The 23,778-nt window shown below is 36.5% G+C and overlaps 1 protein-coding gene across 1 annotated transcript in view; it reads left to right on the forward strand.

The window, feature by feature from the left end:
- FCRL3 (Fc receptor like 3) overlaps positions 1-23,664 on the forward strand; it is a 31,706-nt gene extending 8,042 nt beyond the window's left edge. Inside the window, 12 exon segments of the mRNA XM_051993750.1 lie at positions 1,988-1,995; positions 2,408-2,686; positions 3,015-3,299; positions 4,542-4,829; positions 7,076-7,354; positions 10,918-11,196; positions 11,790-11,897; positions 17,760-17,787; positions 18,897-18,961; positions 20,018-20,176; positions 22,678-22,709; positions 23,082-23,664. Of these exon segments, the coding sequence (XP_051849710.1) occupies positions 1,988-1,995; positions 2,408-2,686; positions 3,015-3,299; positions 4,542-4,829; positions 7,076-7,354; positions 10,918-11,196; positions 11,790-11,897; positions 17,760-17,787; positions 18,897-18,961; positions 20,018-20,176; positions 22,678-22,709; positions 23,082-23,213 (1,942 nt within the window). The 3' untranslated portion in view covers positions 23,214-23,664.
- Positions 23,665-23,778: the final 114 nt, after the last annotated feature.

A 23,778-nucleotide genomic window follows, 5' to 3' on the forward strand; every position in this document is an offset into this window, starting at 1 on the left:
CAAAGCACTGGTTCACAGTATCCATGTAACAATAGTGAAAGACATCCTGGAGATAAATTTAGTATAATCTTGGTGAAGAATGCATGTAACAGAAACAGGGCATCACAAACTGTACTATTTACAACTCTTATCATAGGTACATTGTTACTGCTAGTTACTGCTATTTATAACTCTTATTGTTACTGCTAGTTACTATTTAAAGTTAATGTCAAACTGAAATGTCGAAGTATGGTATATACATTAACCCTGAAATGTACATAATGTCACCTGGAGACATCTGGTGGTAATGTAGCTTAATTCTGGTGTTAATGTAGCACTAGCTTAAAAAGTATATTAACTCTGGCTCTCAAATCTCCTAATGGACTGCTTAGACACATCCTACCTGGCTGTGTATTTTCATTTCATATTCACACTCATCCTATTAACTGGAACTGGATCCTACACATGATATCAGCCATTTGAACTTGAAAGAGGTCTTAGAGATCAACAGAGGTCTTAGAGATCAACTATATAGAAGAGTGACTTGTCTATGTGGGAAGGCTAGGATTTCATCCCATCATATAGACAAGCTGATCCGATAGACCCCATTTCCTATATTTGAAAGAGACTGATTCTAAAAATTCCAGAGAAAGGAAGGAAGGAAATTTATTGAAGTGACACATAGGAATGGAAGAACTCTTGCTAATTTCAAATAAGACACAGATTTCTCTATCCTGAAAAATTTAGAATTGAATGGGGCCCCCAAAGACCATCTAATCCATCTTATTCGTTTTACAATTGAGGAAACAGCTCAAGGAGTCATCCAAAGTCAGATACTTATTAAGGCAGAGCTAGAATGTGAATAGAGGTTCATTGACTCCAAATCCAATGGTTTTATATTATTCTGTTTTAGATGTTGGGAACACATGTCAATTGATCTCTCAAGCCAGTCAAATAGCATTTATTAAATGCCTCCTATACATCAGGCATCATGTTAAGTAGTATGTATCTTTCCTAATCCTCCATCCCAGCCTTCCATCTTCCCATTGTTAGTGCCTTCCCTCTGAGATCATCTCCCATTTACCTTGATTCTGCTATGGGTGAACATTCTTGTTTCCACATCATTTCCTCCTTTAATATGTCAGCTCCCTGAAGGCAGAAATTATGTTTTTGCCTTTCTATATATCCTCAGTGTCTAAAACATAGTAAGTAGTTAAGAAAGGTGTGCTAAGAAAGGTGTGTCATATACTATATATATATATGTATGTATGTGTTGCTATATACATATATGTCAATGTGGATATATGTTTGTGTGTGTGTGTGTGTGTGTGTGTGTGTGTGTGTGTGTGTGTGTATTCTGAGTATATGCATATGTAGAAGTTAGGTAGAGCAGTGGATCTAGTGCCATTCATCTTCCTGAATTCTAATTTGGCCTCAAATACTTATTAACTATGTGACCCTAACCAAAACCACTTAACCCTGTTTGCCTCGGTTTTTTCATCTATCAAATGAATTGCAGAAGAAAATTGCAAACCACTCCAGTTTCTTTGACAAGAAAGCACCAAATGTTGTTGCAAAGAGTCAAATACAATTAAAACAACTAAATTTTTTCAGTTTTTGATATGGTATGAGTCGAGCAAGATTGTTCTCCCTTTCTTTCTATCCCCCTAGCAGTAACTTTGTATGTGTATATGTTTGTGTGTATATTTATGTGTCTGAGTGTGTGTGCATATAGAGAGAAAGAGACTAAGGCTCAGCTCCATAGGCATGGCAGCTCCTGAATGACAAAGTTTTATAGGAAGGTGAGCTTAGAGAGAATTTTTTTTAAAATAAATTCACTCCAGAATGGAAGTGGAAGTGGACCTAAATAGAAATGAGGGCAGAATTGAACTAGGTTTTGATCCTCCAGTATTTTAGGTTTGGGATTGAATACTAATATCTTTGGTTCTATTATTCTCTGAGTTTTTTTTTTTTCCCTTTCAGTCTGATTCAGTAGATGAAGCTCTAGCGTAAGAGGTGCTGGGTTCAAATGTCATCTCTGTCACTGTTAGTGTGATCTTATACAAATTCTAGCTTCTCAAAGGCTCATTTTCCTCATCTAAGATCTAAGGGTGTTGAACTAGATGGCTCCTAAGGTTTTAGCCATCTCTAAAGCTATGCAATCAGTTCCTATATTTAGAGAACCAGGTAGCTCTCAGATTTTAAATCACTACACAGATGGTTCTGCATGTGTTTGGAATAGAGAGCAATCACTACAACCTGGAGAAGGAAGAAGTCTGAGTCTTATGGGAAATATGGAAGACATTTTTAAAAACTGGGGCAATTACAGATCCTCAAGCCATTGTTGGGGATAAAAAAAATCGAAAGACCAAAGGGAAAGTAATCATGGATAGACTAAGTGACTGATGTCTCCTTCTGTCTCATACAGATGAGCTCATTCTACAGACCCCATATCCTGTGTATGAAGGAGACACACTGGGTTTAAGATGCCGGAGAAAGAAGGAAACAAAACTTACTGATGTAACATACTATAAGAATGGAAAAACTCTTAAAAGTTTTTTAAAAGACTCTTTTAAAGACACAAATTTTTCTATCCCCAAAGCAAGATTAAGTAATAATGACAAGTATCACTGTACTGCAAAGAAGCCAACATTTTGGGGGATATCAAGCAAAATAAAAGCTAAACCAGTAGCAATCCAAGTCCAAGGTAAAGATTTTCAGCCCCATAGGGATGGGTTGGCACAGAATCTATGAGAGCGTGAGAGGGATGGATTGGCAGAGGGTGAGACGGGTAATTTTTGGATCTCATGAGCTTACCAATGATTGGAATTCTGGGTCAGCACAGAATTGACTCACTGGCGATCAGGTTAAATGTTAATTGGATGGAAGAAAATAAGAAGGGAAAATGTACCAAAAGAAGTGTGCCTTTTTTCTAATATTGGATTTGCCATTAGTTTTGCTAAAAATCCAAATCTTGTTTCCTCAGAATTTCTGAAGTGCACTTTCCTGAACATTATCTTATCTTTTCTTTCTAGAGTTGTTTTCACTTCCCATACTGAAAAGTACAACTTTAGAGCCCTTAGAGGGGACCACTGTGACTCTGAGCTGTGAGACCCAGTTCCCTCCAGAGAAAGCAAATACCCAGTTGCATTTCTCCTTCTTCAGAAATAGCATTATCAACTTGTCAGGATGGACAGGAACCTCAAAACTCCAGCTCACCAACATCTGGAAGGAAGACTCTGGATTTTATTTTTGTGAGGCAAAAACAATGACATCAGAAGTCTGGAAGAAGAGCTTTTCAGTTAGGATCAAAGTGAAGAGTATGTATTTGAAAAATATCTAATAGGTCTAGGGTTAATACGAGGGAGGCTGAGTAAATTACATCATGCATTTTGAGACTTTTTTTGTACTACTTCCATTAATCATAATAATAACTAATCTTTATATTGTACTTATTGTATATCAGACACTCTGCTAAGTTACAAATATTATCTCAGTTGATCCACTCAACCACCATGGGAGGCAGATGCTATTCTTATTCCTTTTTTACAGATGAACTCAAACAGAGGCAAACAGAAGTCAAGTGACTTGTCCAGGGTCACACAGTCAGTAAGTGTCTAAGGCCAGATTTGAACACAAATCTTCCTGACTCCAAGTCCTACAATCTACCCACTGGACCATTTAGTTGCCCTTATAACTCATCACATTATCCCTGTGACAATGTAAACAGCTCTCTTAGAGAGATGGGCTTCCTATCAGTTGATGAACTAGGAGTGAAGTGAAAATGAAGAGATTCTTTGGGAAAAAAAAGCTGCAGGAAGCATTTGCCTTCCTATCTCCAGATAGCCTAGGTTTCTGTTGTCCTTTCATATAGTAAATCATAAGAAGATGGAGTTTTAAAAACAAATGAACTTTGTTTACATTTACTATTGTTCTTCCATATCCCTTTAAAACAGAATAAGCTGCCCATCAGGACTTTCAGGGAAATGCCCCAAAGCTGACCAAGAATTAGTCTGCTCCTCTGTTGCTAGAGGTTGGGAAAGTGGTCAGGAAGAAAGAATTAAGGTCCTGAAATGGAACTCTGTTAAACTAGATAAAGTTTAAAAGATCATGAGTCAGAAATATATATTCTCCGGGGTAAAAAAAAAAAAAAAAAAAGGTTTGTGTTTCATAATTTAGAATTTTTAAGGGGTCCTGGGAATTATCTAGTTTACTCCTCTCATTTTACAGATAGGGAAATCAAGTACCAGATTGGAAAAGGGACTTGACCCATGTACATGTGTGTGTGAAATTGCAAAGCTAGGATTTTCACCCACATATTCTGATTTCAAATTCATTGCTATTATATCCAGAGCAGACTGGTTTTCCTTTGATTTTTTAAAACTCTTGACCTACATTCTAAAATCAGTGCCTATAATGATCTGTTTTCAATAACTTAAATTCAAACGTCATTTATTTTATGATTATGCAAGTAGCTACCATTAGCCTCACCCTTCACAACTTCCCTAAACCTGAAGTCTATCAGGATCAGGCTCCTTATTTGTTACTTCACTTTCACTCAGGAATCCCTGTCTCAGGAATCCATATGGAGATCCAACCCCCTGGAGGGCAAGTGACAGAAGGGCAAACACTGGTTCTCCTCTGTTCAGTAGCTGAGGGCACAGGTGACATCACATTCTCGTGGTACAAGAAAGGCACGAGAACAGTCCTGAAGAAGAAAACTGAGCGGTTGCTAGAAGCAGAGTTTAAAATACTGGCTGTTAGAGAGAGTGAAGCTGGGAAATATTACTGTACAGCTGACAATACCAATAGTCCTCTACATAGTAGACTAGTGAGCATCTCTATAAAAAGTAAGTATTAACATCCCTTTCTTCTGCTCCTTAATAATAATATATGCTTACATTATATTCTGAGGTTTGCAACATAGTTTCCTCACTCTAGCTCTGTAATAGAAGTAAAATGTTATCTTTATTGACAAATTGTTTGTAGACTTTATTTTAAAGATGAGGAAATCAAGACTTAGAGGAGCAGAGTAAATACAATACAAGAGAATAAATATTGGCACTGAGATTTGAACCAGGTATCCCAGTGCCAATGCTAGGGCTCTTACTGTTAATTACATACCATGCTATTACTTTTCAACTAATGTATTTTAATTATTTTTTAGAGTTCCATTCAGAGATGAATCAGTAGTATATGGAATGGTGTCCAATGGTTTTACGAAAAGTAGAGCTTTGGAGGGAAAATAAATACTTATTTAGTGGTATCAGTTCTTCCTAACAAATTGTAATTTGTTATGGAAGGACAGGACATATGGGGCAAAGAAGGATCATGGGGGTGGCAGGGACGGTGACCAAATAGTAAGATGAAGATTAAGAAAGGCTCTGAGCTGATGTCAAGGTGATTAATATTTAGACATTCTCTTCTTAGATTTTGGAGAAAAACCTCTGAGGGAGCTAGATGCAGAACAAAAAAAAATAGGAATCAGGATTGATGAGAGTACTCTTTCCCTACCCCAGATGCCTAGGGTCATGAGCCACAGCAGCAGAAGCTCACCCTGACTCTTATCCTTTTGTTTTTCTTTTTGAATTTATTTCTTTATTATTATTTATTTTAAATATTTTTTTTATTGACAGAACCCATGCCAGGGTAATTTTTTACAGCATTATCCCTTGCACTCACTTCTGTTCCGATTTTTCCCCTCCTTCCCTCCACCCCCTCCCCCAGATGGCAAGCAGTCCTTTACATGTTAAATAGGTGACAGTATATCCTAGATACAATATATGTGTGCAGAACCAAACAGTTCTCTTGCTGCACAGGGAGAATTGGATTCAGAAGGTAGAAATAACCCGGGAAGAAAAACAAAAAATGCAAGCAGTTTATATTCATTTCCCAGTGTTCTTTCTTTGGGTGTAGCCGCTTCTGTCCATCCTTGATCAATTGAAAATGAATTAGATCTCTTTATCGAAGAGATCTACTTTCATCAGAATACATCCTCATACAATATCGTTGTTGAAGTATATAATGATTTCCTAGTTCTGCTCATTTCACTTAGCATCAGTTCATGTAAGTCTTGCTAGTCCTCTGTGTATTCATCCTGCTGGTCATTTCTTACAGAACAATAATATTCCATAACATTCATATACCATAATTTACTCAACCATTCTCCAATTGATGGGCATCCATTCATTTTCTAGCTTCTAGCCACTACAAATAGGACTGCCACAAACATTTTGGCACATACAGGTCCCTTTCCCTTCTTTAGTATCTCTTTGGGATATAAGCCCAGTAGAAACACTGCTGGATCAAAGGGTATGCACAGTTTGATAACTTTTTGAGCATAGTTCCAAATTGCTCTCCAGAATGGCTGAATATGTTCATAATTCCTCCAACAATATATCAATGTCCCTGTTTTCCCACATCCCCTCCAACATTCCACATTATCTTTCCCTGTCATTCTAGCCAATCTGACAGGTGTGTAGTGGTATCTCATAGTTGTCTTAATTTTCATTTCTCTGATTAATAATGATTTGGAGCATATTTTCATATGGCTAGAAATAGTTTCAATTTCTTCGTCTGAGAATTGTCTGTTCATATCCTTTGACCATTTATCAATTGAAGAATGGCTTGATGTCTTATAAATTAGAGTCAATTCTCTATATATTTTGGAAATGAGGCCTTTATCAGAACCTTTGACTGTAAAAATGTTTTCCCAGTTTATTGTTTCCCTTCTAATCTTGTCTGCATTTGTTTTGTTTATACAAAACCTTTTCAATATGATATAATCAAAATTTTCTATTTTGTGGTCAATAGTGATCTCTAGTTCTTCTTTGGTCATAAATTCCTCCCTCTTCCACAGGTCTGAGAGGTATACTATCCTATGCTCTTCCAATTTATTTATAATTTCATTCTTTATGCCTAGGTCATGAACCCATTTTGACCTTATCTTGGTGTACAGTGTTAAGTGTGGGTCAATGCCTAGTTTCTGCCATACTAATTTCCAATTTTCCCAGCAATTTTTATCAAATAATGCATTCTTATTCCAAAAACTGGGATCTTTGGGTTTGCCTGACTCTTATCCTTATCTTTTTCTCAGTTCCAGTGTCTCCTCCTCTCCTCACTTTCAGCATCCCTAAGACACAAATGTTTGTGGGGAAGATTGTGGAGCTTCGATGTGATGTCCAGAGAGGATCATCCCCAATCTTATATCGATTTTATCATGAGGGCAAAATCATGAAAAACAGCTCAGCTTCTTTTGGAGATGCAGCATCCTTTAACCTATCCCTGACCAAACAGCATTCTGGGAATTACTTCTGTGAGGCCGACAATGGCATATCTGTACAATCTAGTCAGGTGTTGATGCTATCAGTCAAAGGTATGTTGACCCTTCCCAGAGGGGAGCCACATGCATGGCAGATAGCACATTTCCAATATTGAGTATTTCTCTTATGGGATCCAGGCTGTCCTCTGGTGGGGTGGGATGGTATCATAATAGGCTTCTGGACTTCTCTGCCCTTCCCTAAGGGGCTGAGACCTTAGGAACTCAGACACTGCTCTTATTTCTTACAGGTCCCCTCATAGCAGTCAGTGTAATAACAATTCAACAAAGCCAGTGATTTGTTGCTTTTGCTCAGTTTTCACCCAGTTGTTTTCAGCTGCATCTGACTCTTCATGATCCCATATGGGGTTTTCTTGGCAGAAATACTGCCTTCTCCAATTAATTTCACAGATGAGGAAACTGAGGCAAAAAGGAATAAATGACATGCCCAGGGTCACACAGTTAGTGTGTCTGAGGTTAATTTAATAGACATATTCAAAATGGTTATTAGAAACTATGCTGCTTCTAAAGCATGCTAAGATCTTGCTAATTTCCTTTTTTGTTTTGTTTGTAACTTATGGAATAAAACAAGCATTACTATTACACAGTACGACTAAAAAGATGATCGCATATGAAATTGTAAATCTGCTATGTACAATTTGCTATTGCTTTCAAATATACAGTAAAATTATCATGTAAATTTATTTTTTCTTCCCTCCATGCAATCTAGAGATGGCTACCATTAGACACAAATAGATATGTGTGTGCATATTTGTGTGTGTGTGTGTATATATATATATATATATATATATATATATATATACACATATAACACACACATATATATATAATTATTCTTTATATAGCTCTACTTATCAGTTCTTACTCTGAATTCAGATAACATCATTCTTCATATATCCTTTATGGTTAATTTGGGTGCAATAGTCAAAAAAACTTATTCAATGAAAGTTCTTAAACAATAATGCTGTTATTGTATACAATGTTCTCTTGGTTCTTTTCATTTCACTCTTCATTATTTTATGCAAGTCTTTCATGTTTTTCTAATATCATTGAGTTTATCATTTTTATAACACAGTAATATTTCATCATAATCATACACCACAACTTGTTTAGTCAATTCTAAATTGATGGCCATACTCAAAAATTTCAATACTTTACTGCCACAAAGAGAGCTGCTATAAATATTTTAGAACATAAACTTTCTTTTCCTTTCCCCTTAATGATCCTCAGAAATTGACTAAGTAGTAGTATTGATGGATCAAAGGGCATAGATAGTTTAATAACTCTTTTGGCATAATTCCAGATTGTTCTCCAAAATGGCTGAATCAGTTCATAATTTCTCCAACAGTGAATTAATGTCTCCATTTTTCCACATCCCCATCAATATTTGTCCCTTTTCCCTTCTATCATTTAAGCCAGTCTGGTAGGTATAAAAAGGTATGTCAAGGCTATTTTAATATGTAGTTCTCTAATCTTGCTAGTTTTCTGATACTGATCAGTCAGTGTTTAGTTCTTCTACTGCTTTTATGTACCTTGTCACAAACACCAGCCTTAATAATGACTTTTCTCTGTCCCCAGTGCCTGGTATGCACCACGCCCCTATAACCCTATAAGACCACTGTGCTTACAACAATAATAAACTGACTTCCAAAGATTAATGTACCTTAATGGTAGTCAAGTTGACAACTAGAGTGACCTATAATAAGCTTTGAATAGGAACTAGCTCATTAAGTCAAAATGCCACAAAAGAATTAACTTTCCCCATTTCAAACACTTTTCTTATTTTGTTTGTATATCCTTCATATATGGGAAGCCAGTATATGGGATTAGATTTTGGGCTTTGAATCAGAAAGACCAGGCCTGCAGCTTTCTACAATTCATTGAAAGGAAATGACATATGGTGGTAAAGAGAAATCCTCATCTTTAATTTCTTTACTCTGAAGAGACGAGATTCTTTCCTTCAAGTATTCACCTAGAAAAGCTTCCCAAATGCTATCTTTATTTGAATGTACCAGTGTATATGGTCAAATCTGTAAAAACAAGAAAACAACCACCATCACCACCCAACACCACTACCACAACAAAACAAAAACCCTCAGGAAATTATTTTAATAAACTGATTTTAACAATGTTGGTTTAGCACTACATTTGCTTATAAAGATCCACGGATTATTAGACCTAAAGGGGATTTTAGAGATAATTTAATCTGCAATCTTTGAATTTTTGGGGAAAAATAATTGCGTTTCAGAGGAATCAAGTAACTTATCTAAGGTCTCCCAGCTGATTAGTGGCAGAATGGGAACTGGAACTTAGGACTATACAACAGGTAAAATAGATTCTAGCTTAGATAATGAATCTTAAGAAGGAATCCCTTCATTCTAAATACCTCTGACCAACCTTACAAACCTTTCCCATTCCCAGCCCCAATTCTTCTCTCCATGATTCCCCAAGAAATCTCTTCTTGCTCCTTTCTTGTCTTATGACTCTTAGCTATAGTCCAGGCTGAGGCTCTCCTGTTCTCCCCACACAAATAAGTCTCTTTCTTTCAGGCTTCTATTCCTGCTTCTAACAAAGTTGTCATCCCAAACTATCTATAGAACAAATCACTTTTGTTTCTCCTGTTTCTAGCAAACAAACTGACTTGGTGACTTTATTCCTTCTTCTAATCACTGAATGATGACTTGAATAACTGGACTTCTTTCCAATTGGTACACTTTCCCCCCATTATTCTGCCCCCAGAATATCTTGTTACACAATGAGGACTAGCACAGCATCACTGAGAGAATGCTGGACTGAGAGTAGGAACATAGGCTCAGGTCCTGGCTATGTCACTTCTTCATCAAGCTGCCTTTCTCTGTGTCTGTCACTTCAATTTTAAAAGGAGTAGAAAGGTGGCCTCTAATAATAGATGACATTTCTATGGTGCTTTATATGCACTATCTCTGTTAAACCTAACAACAAAACTGAGGGGTAGATATTATTACCAAAACAGGTACTATACCACTATCACCACCACTACCACTACTACTAGTACTATCATCATTACCTCTACCACTACCACTGCTGCTGCCACTCTCATTATTGCTGCTGCTGCTATTACTACTACTATTATTCTCACTACTATTACTGCTGTTAATATTACTACTACTATTATTATTACTATTGCTGCTGCTGCTGCTACTACTACTACTACTATCCCACTTCAACTACCTACTGCTGCTGCTTCTGCTACTACTACTGCTATTGTTACTACTACTACATCAGAGATGAAAAACTAGAAAGATTTTGTGTGTGTGTGTGAATATATATATATATATATGCACATATATATGTGTGTGTGTGTATATATATATACATATATATATATATATATATATTCTTTGTTATATAAGATGGCTCTCTGTGAGGGGGAAGGATACAGGGAGGAAATTTGGGCAATGTAGGAAAAAGTGTTACTATAAATATAAATAAATATATATATATATATATATATATTTAAAGTAACGCCCTATATATATGGACTTGTTCCTGATAGAAGTTATTGAAATAAAGGACTCATTTTCCAAAACTTACATATTGATTTCCAATCTCTCCCTCAGTTCCAGTGTCCCGTCCTCTTCTGACTATCAGTGAAATCAAGTCTCAAGCCCCTGGACAGCACTTGGCGGAGCTTCACTGTGAAGCTGAGACAGGCACCAGTCCAATCTTCTATCAGTTTTTTCACCAGGGTATAATCCTGGGGAGTGTTTGGACCCACTTAGGAGAAGCTGCATTTCTCAACCTCTCTCTAAAAGCTGAGGATTCTGGGATCTACTCTTGTGAGGCTGACAATGGCATCGGTCCCCAGCTCAGTGAAGGAGTGGAACTTTCTCTCCCAGGTATCTAAGGAAGACTGGACCTGGCATCTTAAAGATGAACATCTGATATCTTCCCAAAAGAATGGGGCCATTTCTCATGATACCAGATCATGGAACATTGTTTCATTTGGGAAGGTGTAAGGTTGAGTCCTTGGGGATCAGTATCATCCTGGGTGATATCACTAGGTAGATATTGGGGGAGGGATGGCTCAACAACTGGCTGAGTCTCTTCTCTCTAAATCCCAAGAACCCTATTCCTCATGTGAGGCAATCACTTTACTGAACATTGGGCAAAAATACAAATACTGCTGAGGATGGTATAATAGTATAATTGATTACATTCCATCCCTGGCTTCACAGTCACCAATTCTCAAACTCAATTTCAGGACTCAGCTGCTCAAAGACAAAAGGAATATTTTCTGTATTCCTGTATATGAGCTAAAGCGGGTATCTATCTTTTAAAATCTAAGCCTAATTCAAAAATCCTCCCTTGTCCCCTCCTCTTTGGTCCATCTTCCCATTTTCTGAGCCACCAGGATTATTGGTTCAGTAATGGTTAGGTCTGTTTTCCCATCCTCGTCTCATGCCATACTCTCCTTTCTTAACCCCTAAAGGGAAGCAAAGGGGCCTGTTTGCTGGAGGACTCAGCTTGGGCCTGCTTGGATTCCTGGGTCTCATTGGTGTTGCTCTTCTGCTATACTTCAGATCCCGAAGAAGATCAGGTTTGTAGGCCCTGTTCCATAACATTTACAGAATGTCTGAGCCCATTCTGCCTCATGCCCAGACTATCACCTTGATGCTTCAGACTTCACTGAACAATTAGTGCAGCACCAAATGAAAAATAGACCAGACCAGAGGTATGCTAGTAAATGTTTAGCCAGATCTCTGAAAAATAAAAAATTAAAATGTGTATACAAAATATACTTTTAAATTTAATCTATATCTCCAACATTTTTGTCCAGACAATGAACAAAACAATAAATTAAGCCCTGATTTATGTTTGTAGATTTCTGAAATATTAATGTTCACACTAAAAATTTAACCATACCTCTCATTAAGAATTGGCTCTATCATACCAGCAGAAATGACATTTATTTGACTTTTTTTTTGCTTGTTTTTAGAAGACAATTGGGGCTAAGTGACTTGCTAAGGGTAACATGTCTGAGGTCACATTTTGACTAAGTTGTTCCTAACTTCAGAACCCATGTTCTCTCTATCCAATGTGCCACCTTGCTGCCCCCTGATTTTTTAATATATGAAAACAGCCGAACCTTATCATCTAGGCCTTGAACTCATTGGAAATTCAGATTTTGGGTTTTTTCTATTTTTTTTTAAATACATGGGCCACCCTATGGGTTTATGAAGATCATATGAGCTTAAACAAATGTCCTTATGGTTAGCTACAATATAATTCTCCTTTATTCCCCTCCACATTTTCACCAATCAATCAATCAAAAAAAAAAAAACTGATTGGTCTCAAGGAGCAGAAGGAAGAAGATTGCATAGAAAATGCAAATACACAGATTCCCACTTTTTATAAAGAAAATTTCCTAAAAAATTATAATTGGCCAAAAGTAGAATAGGAAGTTTGAGTTCCCCTTCAACAGTCAAAGTCAATAAAAGTTTGTTAAAAACTTACTATAGGTGGCATAGTGGATAGAGCCCTGAAGTCAGAAGGATCTCAGCTCAAATCTGGCCTCAGACACTTAACACTTCCTAGCTGTGTAACCCTGAGCAAGTCACTTAACCCCAATTGCCTCAGCAAAACAACAATAACAACAACAATAACAAAAAAAAAAAAAAACCTTATTATATGACAGATATGGTGCTAAGTACTGGAAATTCAAATAAAAATACTGTCCCCACCTCTTCAAATCACTTTAACTCTTTGAGGAGAGGTTAGATGAGTATTTGTTAGATATTTTGGAGAGAGAATTCTTACCCAGGTATAAATTGGACTAGATGGAGTAGTGGATAGAGTAGTGGTCCCAAAATGGCAAAGATCTGAGTTCCAATCCAAACTTGGACAGTTACTAGTTATGTGACTCTGAACAAATCATGTAACTTCTGCCTGACTCAGTTTCCTCATCTATAAATGGGGATAGTAAAATTCTTTGGATAAAAATTTTATCTTTGGGTAAAATGAGGTGTTTAAAAAGTGTTTTTGAAGCTTTAAATTGTTATACAAATGTTAATTATTATTATGGCTTCTGAGATCCCTTCAAATTCTGATAGTATATGAATCTGTTAACTATGCAGAGTGTTTATCCTAGGTCGGATGAGTCCTGTGAAAACTTGCCAACTTGTTCACTGTGTCCCTATGTCTCCATTCTGTTGGCTTGTTTCCATTGGTTGGTTCCTAGCCCCTATCCCACAGGTGTGTTCTCAGCAATTATCTTCTCAATAAACTTCAAAGTCTCCCTATCATTTTAAACATCAAATAAAAAGTATATATCTGGCATTTAAGCCTCTTCCCAACTCGATTTCTTTCTACCTTCCCAGTCTTCTTATACTTTATTCTCCTCCACAAAATCTGTGATCCAACTGTTCTCACCTAATTGCTGTTCTTCAAACATGACATTCCATCCTCAAGCCTCTGTAATTTCCCAGGTCTGGAAAATTATCCCTCCTCACCTTTTTGCCTTAGGATCCCAGCTTCCTTCAGAACCCAGCTTAAGCCCCACCTTCCTGGTTCTGTCCACTACCAGTACTTTCCCCTGTGATATTACTTTCCATCTATTCTGTTATCTCATAAGTAAGTAGTTGTCTCCACTATTAGAATGTGAGATCTTTAAGGACAGGGTCTTTTTTCTTTCTTTCTTTTTTCATTTTTTCCCCCAGGGCTTAACACAGTGTGCCTAGAAATCAATTAATCAATAATCTTTTTTTTATTAAACACCTATTTCCCCTTAGCATATTGCTTAATAAGTGCTTAATAAATGTTTGTTGATTGACCTCTCTGTTAGTGGGTGTATACTTCATTTCTCAGTTTAAGAACATGCTATGAGATGGTTCTTTCATCCTTCTCCCTAGGAAACTAGACATTGGAAGCTTTTGACCTATATTCTCCCTAAACCCTTCAACTCAGAATCTAGCATATAGAGCTGGTCTTATGTGAGCCCTGAATCTCTGAGTATCCAATAATACCTCAAGATCTCTTGTGTCATTTCCCCACAAATCTCCGCTCTGAGGCAAGGATTCCCTTGCTCTTGACCTTACATGACCTTACATGAAGCTTACATGAATCAGGGAAGAAAAGCATCCTTGGTAGAAATAGCACCTAGGGACAGCAAAGTGATGCAGTAGATAAAGTGCTACATAGGAAGTCAGAAAAACTCATCTTCCTGAGTTGAAATCTGGCTTCAGATACTATGTGACCCCAGGCAAATCACTTAATCTTGTTTGCCTCAGTGTCCTCATCTAAAAATGGACTGGAGAAGGAAATGGCAAATCATTCTATTATCTTTGCCAAGAAAATCCCAAATGATATCATGAAAAGTCAGACATGACTGAAAACAATGGAATAAAAAGCACCAAAATTCCAGTCACAGTTCCTAAATCCAGTCTTAAGTGACCAAAATCTGTATCCCTGTCCCAACAAGAGGATAATCAACATTTATTACCTCCTTTTCTGGTGAATGACAATCTGTGGAGAACATACATATGTTCTCTGGGCTTGCTAAAGAAAGAAATAGAATAAGGAAAAGAGGACAAGTTTAGGGAGCATTAGATGTGAATACTCCAAGTCAAATACCAGTTTTGTTCTGTCACATATTTTGAAAATCACCATTTAATCAGACTCAGAACTGAAACTCTTATTATTCATGGATTAGATTCAATCTTAGACTTCTCTGTTATCTTTTTCTTTGGCCCTTTCTCCTATTCAGTCTCACTTAAAAACATCTGATTTGCATTTAGGGTTTTATAACAAAAGTTCTTAATTATTATACTAGCTAACCCATATTTCTGTATGACATCCACAATAATAGCATAATCATAGCTAATAATAAAAACAATAACATTTTAGTATGGTACTTTAAGATTTATAAATTTATGTGTAGATATGGATGTGTATATATACCTACATCCCTATTTAGACAGATTAGATTGATGTTACTATTCAATTGTATCCTACTTCCTGTGACCCTATTTGGGGTTTTCTTGGCAAAGATACTGGAACATGCTAAAACTGAAGCAAAAAGGGTTAAGTAACTTAGCCAGAATCACACAGACAATAAGTATCTAAAATAAATCTTCCTAATTCCAAGCCTAGTGCTTTATTCATTGAGCTACCTACTGCCCCAAGATTATATATATATATATAATGTGTATATGTATATATACAGAAACACACATATATATAATTTGTTTATGTATATATGCACATAGAATCATATATATATATAGTATGTATGTATATACAGAGGCATATATATAATTTGTATTTGTGTGTGTGTATATATATACATATATATAATCATTATACATGTATTTTTATATAAAATCTCATTTGATCCTCACAATATCCTTATGGAGAAGTATTATTGTTATCCCCATTTTTACAGATGAGAAAACTGAGGTTTAAAAAAATTAAGTAATTTACCCAGGGTCCCACAACTAGCAAGTAACTGAGACCACATTTAAATTCAAGTCCACTCAGGTTTGCTAAACCCAGAACCATTGTACTAATTAGCTATCTCATGGATGTCAGATGCTTTGGTGAATTCACTAAAAATAGTAACAATAGCATTCTTGCCTTCTACAAATCAGTTAGCCACATCATAAAAGGAAATAAACTTCTTCTATACCACCTCATTCAGTGTGCAATCTCTGTTTTTTTCTTTAGATTTCCAGTAATATATTGTAAAATATACTCTATAGAATCTATGAAATATTTTATATAGAATATAATCTGTAAAAGATATAGAATATATTATATAATATATTCTAGAATTTTGCCAGGAATAAAGATTAGGGTCCCTGGTTATTTATTTTCAAACATTCCTCCCTTTTTTTTTAAATAGTTGCCCCTCTCCAACCCAATGTTGTTGTCCTCCCATTCTCCAGATCTTTCAAAGATCACTGAGAGTGGTTCAGAGTTCACACATGCCAGTTCTTTCACTAGCCAAAGATATAGTTCTTCTGATTTACAGCCTAGATGTGAGAACTGGCTATGAACCAATCATTTAAAATGTTACAATAAAGGGACTGGGATGATATCTACAGTTAGAGGAGTTCTTAGCTTAACAAAGAGTTAATCTTTGAAGAGAATTTAATATCTCACTAAGGAGAAACAACATAGATTCAGGAGAAATATCCTAGGCACTTCTTGGGTATAGCCTTTACAACAGAACTAGGAAAATATATAGAAAGGGGCCTCAGTTCTAAGGTTAAAGGACAAGTGCTTTAATAAGCACAATAAGATGTTGCTTGTGTGCCTAGTTATATGACCTAGCACAAGTCAGATGATGATGATGATGATGATGATGATGATGATGATGATGATGATGACTGATGATAGCTAACATTCAAAAAGGATTTACCATGTGCAAAGTCCTGCGCTAAGTATTTTACCAATTATTATCTCATATGATCTTCACAACCATCCTGGGAGATCAGTGTTATCATTATTTATTCCCATTTTGCAGATGAGAAAACTGAGGCAAACAGAGGTTATATAACTTGCTAGGAAGTTAAATAACAGCACTAGGAGGTATCTGCAGCTGGATTTAAACTTAGGTTTTTTTTTAATAACTCCAGATGCATGACTCTATCAACTTTGCCATCATAATTATTATTATTATTATTATTAATAAATAGCATAAATAAATGGTATTTATATATGAGTTTAAGGATTTCAAAGGGTTATATATATATACATATATGTATATGTATGTATCTATATAATCTCATTTCATAATAGGTGCCTCCACTTTACAGACAAAGGGTAAGTGATTTGTATGAAACCATATAGCTCCTTCTGTATCTGTAGCAGGATTCTGGCTCATCTTCTTGATTCCAAGACCAGTGTTTTACTCATCTGTAAAACCAGGAAACTGGTCTACTTGGCTTCCATGCTTCCTTCCAAAACTAAATCTATAAACCCATGATGCAATAACTTCCCAAGCTCCTTGAGCACTTCTGTATTTCCTGGTTGGGCTTAGCACAGAACTTTATGGAAGATGAGTGCTTGCAACTTTGTTCAATGTGAATTTGGGTCTGTCAGAACTGTTAACATCTTAGGATATAATAGTGAAGTCCACAATCACGTCTAAGGGCTTCATTCAAATTCCAAGAGTCTAGCAAGTGAAAATCATGCCTTTTTCTTACAGTGTGTTATCTTGTTTTAACCTGGCACAAAAAAGGACATAGGCGTCCATTTCCATATTTTGTGTAAGATTCCTACAATGCTGCATATTCTCTCCTGACATTCCCCAATACAATGCAAGCTTCATGAGGGCAAGACATTTGTACTCGCCATTTTGTCTTTGCATTGCCAATATCTAGAACAGTGTCTGAGTTATATTTAATGACTGAAACAATATTTTCTGATTAATTGACATTAATTTTTCCTTTCTTTGCAGGAGAAAATTTTGCTCCTGGACTCTCCAGGCAAGTTCTTAGTCCTTTCAGTGGCTGACTTCTTGTCATCTGCTAAGAAGCCCACAATCCAGGAGCAGGAAAATGCCATTTATCCCTGAGAACATACTTATACATTTCCTGATTTCACACACTTTGAGATTTGTTGTTGTTCAGTTGTTTTAATCTTGTACAACTCTTCATGATCCCATTTAGGGTTTCCTTGGCAAAAATACTGGAGTGATTTTCTATTTTCTTCTCCAGCTCATTCTACAGATGAGGAAACTGAGGGAAATAGGATTAAGTGACCTTGCCCAAGGTCACACACTTAGGAAATATCCGAGACCAGATTTGAACTCAGCAAGATGAATCTTTCTGATTCCAGGACAAGTGCTTTATCTACTGCACCACCTTTCTGCCCTGTATGCTTTGGGATACATAAAGAAAAGTCACTCACCAAATATGCATTAACCATTCTATATATACCTAGCATTGATATGTCGTTGATTTCCATAATTAAAAAGTTAATTAAGTTAATTAAATCTTGGAATAGGAGCATCTTGGTCATTAGGGGAAGATACTACACTCACCTAACTAGATTTTTATATTACAAACCTAAGTATTAATGTATGCCTTTCAAGTAGAGGAGGGAGGAAAAAAAGGAGAGAGTGGGAGGAGGAGAAGAGAAGGAGAAGTGAAGAGGAAGGGGAGGGGAGAATAAAAGAAGAGAGGAAAGGAGAGGAGAGGAAAAAAGAGGTAGGGGACACAAGGGGGACAAGGATGACATTACCTGAAATGGTCAACTAGAGTGGCCACCATGTCAGTAGGATAAATTAGTACTTTGTGACTAAATGACCATCACCCTCTGGCTCTGTCCCCAGGCTTCCTGCCCTGCTTCCCTAGTTTTAGTTATCATTGGTCCATCCTATTCCTTAATGTGCTTTTCTACCTATGCACAGATTCATGCACATTAAAACCCCATGAAAAACACCAACTTTTTCTTCCCTTTCTAGTTATTGATTTCCCTAAAACTCAGTGTTATCACACCATTTCCTGCAGGCTTCTCTCTTTGATGATGTCATTAATGTATAATTAGTGTGGTTACTATGCCAGTAAATATGTTGTATGTGTATATTTTACAGGAACCTTGCCATCCCAGGATTCCAAAATCCTACTGAAGTGGAGCTGGAACCAACATATGTCAATGGTAACAACCTCCTCATTAAATAAGGGTTTCAGATCTGAGGCCAGGCAATTAGGAGGAGGAGAAGGAAACATAAATTATCTTATCAGTTTAGCCTACCATCTATCCTAGATTTTGCTGAGCCTCAGAGAACAAGACTTCTTGAGTATAGCTTTGTGAGGCAAACAGATTTAATGGAAAGAAGGATACACTTGGAACCAGGCAAGAGATCTAAATTTGAATTCTACTTCTGACTTGCTAGCTATGTGACCATGGGCAAATTAGTTAGTCACTCTGAGTTTCGGTTTTCTTCTCTGTAAAATGGGTTTATCTCTGTCTATAATATCTACCTCACAGAGTTATAAGAATAAAAAGACATAATTTATATAAAGTAATTTTAACCTTAAAGCACTATATTAATGTCATTATTACTTTATGATGATTTCAATAATAAGTCATAAGTACCTAGCACTTTAGGTTCCTTATCTAAAAGATTGGATGATCAAACCTTTTTAAACCTGTTTCCCATGGCTTTTGTGAGAAAGTGGTTTAATCAGCCTCTCAGCCAGTAGGAAGCAGATATTACATTCATCTAACCTTTTGTGGATCATAGATCCCTTGGGTATCTCTTTATATTATCATATAATTGTGAAATATTCTTATGTGAGCTCACAACCCTAATATAAAGTGAATAATATGGCTTTTTAGAGAATGTAGAGCTGAAAGGTTTTCTAAATGAACTTTATGATTTATAGAGTGTAATCCTCCCATTTTACAAATAAGTTTATTAAAGGGCAAATTTTAAAGATCTAAATTTCCAAATTTTGCCCATAGCCATATAGCTGATAAATATCAATTCTAGCATCTGAACTGAGGATTTTGATAACAAAACCAATACTGTTTGTGCTACATTTCAATAAACATGGAATTTTTCTAGAATGCCCAATAACATGCCTGAGATGAAAGAGATTGTTGGAAAAAGGAATCAGGGTTGGTGTGTGAGAGGATTTCATCTTCTGCTATAATGTAGTAAATATAAATTTTTAACTTCTGACACATCCATCTGATCCTGCTTATAAGGTTCTATTCTCATTTCTGGCTCAGCACCTGCAGACACAGACCAACAGTCTAGAACACACAACCCAGTCTTTGCAGACCAAGAACTTGCAGTGAATCCTGTCATCAGTGACATAGTATATTCTGAGGTCTGGAATTCACAGCAAAAAAAAGAAGATGCAGGTGAGATAATAGGAACTGGTTCTTATATTGAGTTGTATACTGTCCTGTTGTATGAGGTCCGTTCCAAATTAGGTTAGCTCACTCAACATGGTGCCAGACTTTCTTGGCCATCCTCTTCTGAAAACTTGCTCAGCAGAACTGCCCATGTGTTCTCTTTAAGACAATATTTTTTTAATCTTTGCATCCTCAGCTTTTGGCACAATTCTTGATGGATTGTAGATGCTTAACAAATGCTTGTCAACTAATTGATACATATATTTATGAACTGGTGGATTGGCTGCACGATATATTCTTGTTGTTATTAACCTGTGACAAAATGACCAGGACAATGAGGAAAATGTCTTGCAGATGAATGGCAGTTTTGCCCTAAAGGGGTTCTCCCTTTACTTAATCTTTGGCTAAACTAGTCCCTTAGCTTTCTGAGCTATGTGTTGCTAAATCATTCCCTTAATTAAAATAAAATAAAGTGGATTAAAAAGAAAACATCTCCAGTGGGTAAGAGTTGAAGGCTGAGAGAGATGAGAAGGAAATTCAGGGTTTTTTTTTTTCCCAAATTCTGTTTCCATTCCAAGTTTATTACTAATCTATGATCAAATAGTAGTTGGCAATTAACAAAAGTTCAGATTGGAACAGGACTTTTAGAGCCTCTTAGGACCAGTACTCTGTATAGGGGAAAAGAGATTTACAGCTGCATGGGACCTTAGAGGTCATCTAGATCAAAGTTTCTTAAACTATGTGTTATAACCCCATATGAGGTCACATAATTAAATGTGGGAATCACAAAATTATGACTTATTATTAGTAAATATTAGATTTGTATACTTATTTTATTTGCCTACATATCTGGAGTCAAATAAAATTTCTCAAGTGAAAAGAAATGATGTGTAGAATAAGTTTAAGAAATCTCACCTCATTTTTTTGGCTGAAGCAAATTAGATCAAGTACTAAGGTCACATAATAAGGTGACAGGTAAATAAGGTAACAAGGTAATAGACAGGAAAGGTGGGCTTCTTTTTATCACAGTACAAAAAGGAACACCCCAAAATTGCTTGGTTGGGCACCATGAAGTCAAGGGAATTTTGGTGCTTTTTTTTTTACTCCATATTAGCACCTTAATTGTGGCCTAGGAAACAATCAAATAAATCACAAAACTAGAGAATGCTAGACCTAGAAGAGACCTTACCGGGCATCTACTCAAATCATTTGGAAAACTAAGAGCAAGATCAGATGATCTATCCAAAGTCATGCAGTTAGTTCTTATCAGAGCTAAAAGTGATATTTGTCAGCTAACAATCTGGATCTTTCAGTGTTTAGAGAACAAATGATATATCATATTCTGGACTGCTTAGTCACTGTTTCATTGTTTTCCTTTTCTTCCTGAACTGAAAAAACAATGAGTTATGTCAATAAGCCAAGGAAGTGTTCCCCGAGGGATACTTACTAGCTATGGGACCCTGAACAAGTCAACCTCTGTCTGCCTCAGTTTCCACCTCTGCTGCCTTAAGGATCAAATGATTTATTTGTAAAGCATTTAGCACTGTGCCATTTCCTCTTCTCTCTAGGACAAGAATCCTCTTAACTTAGGATCTGTCAACTCCCAAAAGTTCATGGCTAGATTACAGGTTGTCTATGAAATTGTTAATATATTTTGATAAGTTCTTTCAATATGATTGGTTTCCTTTGTAAGCTTGGGTGTTGTATTTTACCCATTTAAAAACATCTTTCTGGAATTGCATATATTTAACCTATATTGAATTACTTGCTGTCTAGGAAAAGGGAAGGTATAGAGAGGGGTCGGGGATTGGAACACAAGATTTTGCAAGGGTGAATGTTGAAAACTATCTTTGTGTGTATTTTGAAAAATTAAAAATTAAAAAAATATTCTGAGAAAGGGTCCATAGACTTCACCAGATTCTGCCCAAGGGGTCCATGATAGATTAAAGGCTAAGAAATCCAGCCCTAGGATACTTGATCTGGTAACTTGATTTTGTGCAGGAACTCCTCCACTATATCCACCTGTCTTTGTCCAAGAATTCTTTGACTTGTCTGAGAATTATTTCATTGCTCCATTCCTTCTACACACACACACACACACATACACACACACTCTTGTTGCTCTATTGTTTGGACATACCCCATCCATCACTACCTCTTCCTCTGCCTTTTCTGGAGCAATAAAATTCACTTTTCACAAAAGTACATGATTCCCTTTTTTCCCCAAAGGTGCTTTCAAAAAGGTTCACTTCAATGAATGTCAAATTGAATTGAACTGTTATTAGAAGTTTTCAAGCAAAGGTTTGATGAACAACCATTAGGAGTTTATAGAAAGGACTCCTATTCAAATATAGCTTGGACTAATTGACTTTTCAATTCAGCTTATCTAAAACTTTGTAAAGACAGAAATGAACAGATGATTCAGAGTTCTAGGGTTTACAATTTGGGGTGGGGTGAACTTTAAATAGAGTCATTGCCTAAAGCTAAATGCTTGCTTTCCCCCACAGTTGACTTCACATCAATGCTATCATCCACCCAGGTGAGTCAATCAATTCCCTCAGATCCTCTTTGTTACTACAACCCCTTCCTTTTGGTTTCCCCCTGTTATTTTCTTTTCTCTTCCCTTCCCCTTCATTCCCTACTCTCCTCTCCTCTCCTCTTTTCTCCCCTCCTTTTCTCTTCTCTTTCTCTTCTTTTTCCTTCCCTTCCCTTCCTTCACATTCTTCTCTCCTCTCCCACTCTCTTTTCTCTCCTTCTCCCTCCTAAACCTTCATCCATCTTTCAGAATTTCTCTCTCCTTTCCCCCTCCCTCTCTCCCTTCCCCTCCTCTTCTCCTTCATCTCCCTTTTCTTCTCCCTCTCACTCTCCCTCTTTCTTTCATGCGCCTTCATCCATGTACTTTTTCTCTCAGGATTTCTCTGTTGTGTACAGTGAAGTGAAAGCAGAACAACCTCTGCAGGAGAGAAACAGGATGACTGAGGCTACACAAGAGACACAGGAAGATGACATAGGCAGTTATGAGAATGTTCAACTTCATTCCTGAGCCTGATCATGTGTGCTCCCTAGAGAAGCCAGGAGATTTTTCACCTTTCTGTACTGATGTGGAAATGGAAGGAAAGACAATAGGACAAGAAGACTTTTGGACTCCTGAGAAATGAGAGGTCAAGTTAGAGGAATTGTTCCTTCCAGGCCTCTGCTATCACCCTGACAACACAGACAACAAATGAGCTTCCTTCTTTGATGAAACAAGACAGAAAGGCCTTGAGCCTTCTCTCTCTTTGTATTTATTTCATTTTATTATTTATTACTAAAAATAACCCTTCACATTTTTATAGAACTTTAAAATTTTGTAGGCACTCTCTTCATAACAGCCATGAAATAATTCATTCATTGTTCTCCCTATTTTTTCAGAGAATTCAGAACTAGGATTCAGACCCAAATATCCAGATAATGTTTTCTTTATTTTTTCTCAATAATAACTGGCATTTATATAATTCTTTAAGATCTTCATAGTGCTTTAAATATGTCATCTCATTTGTTCTTCACAAAAACCCTAGGAGGTAAAAGCTGTTATTATCCCCCATCTGAGAGACCAAGAAACAGACTAG

This window comes from Antechinus flavipes, chromosome 4 (genome assembly GCF_016432865.1).
Source record: "Antechinus flavipes isolate AdamAnt ecotype Samford, QLD, Australia chromosome 4, AdamAnt_v2, whole genome shotgun sequence".
Taxonomy (NCBI): Eukaryota; Metazoa; Chordata; class Mammalia; order Dasyuromorphia; family Dasyuridae; genus Antechinus; species Antechinus flavipes.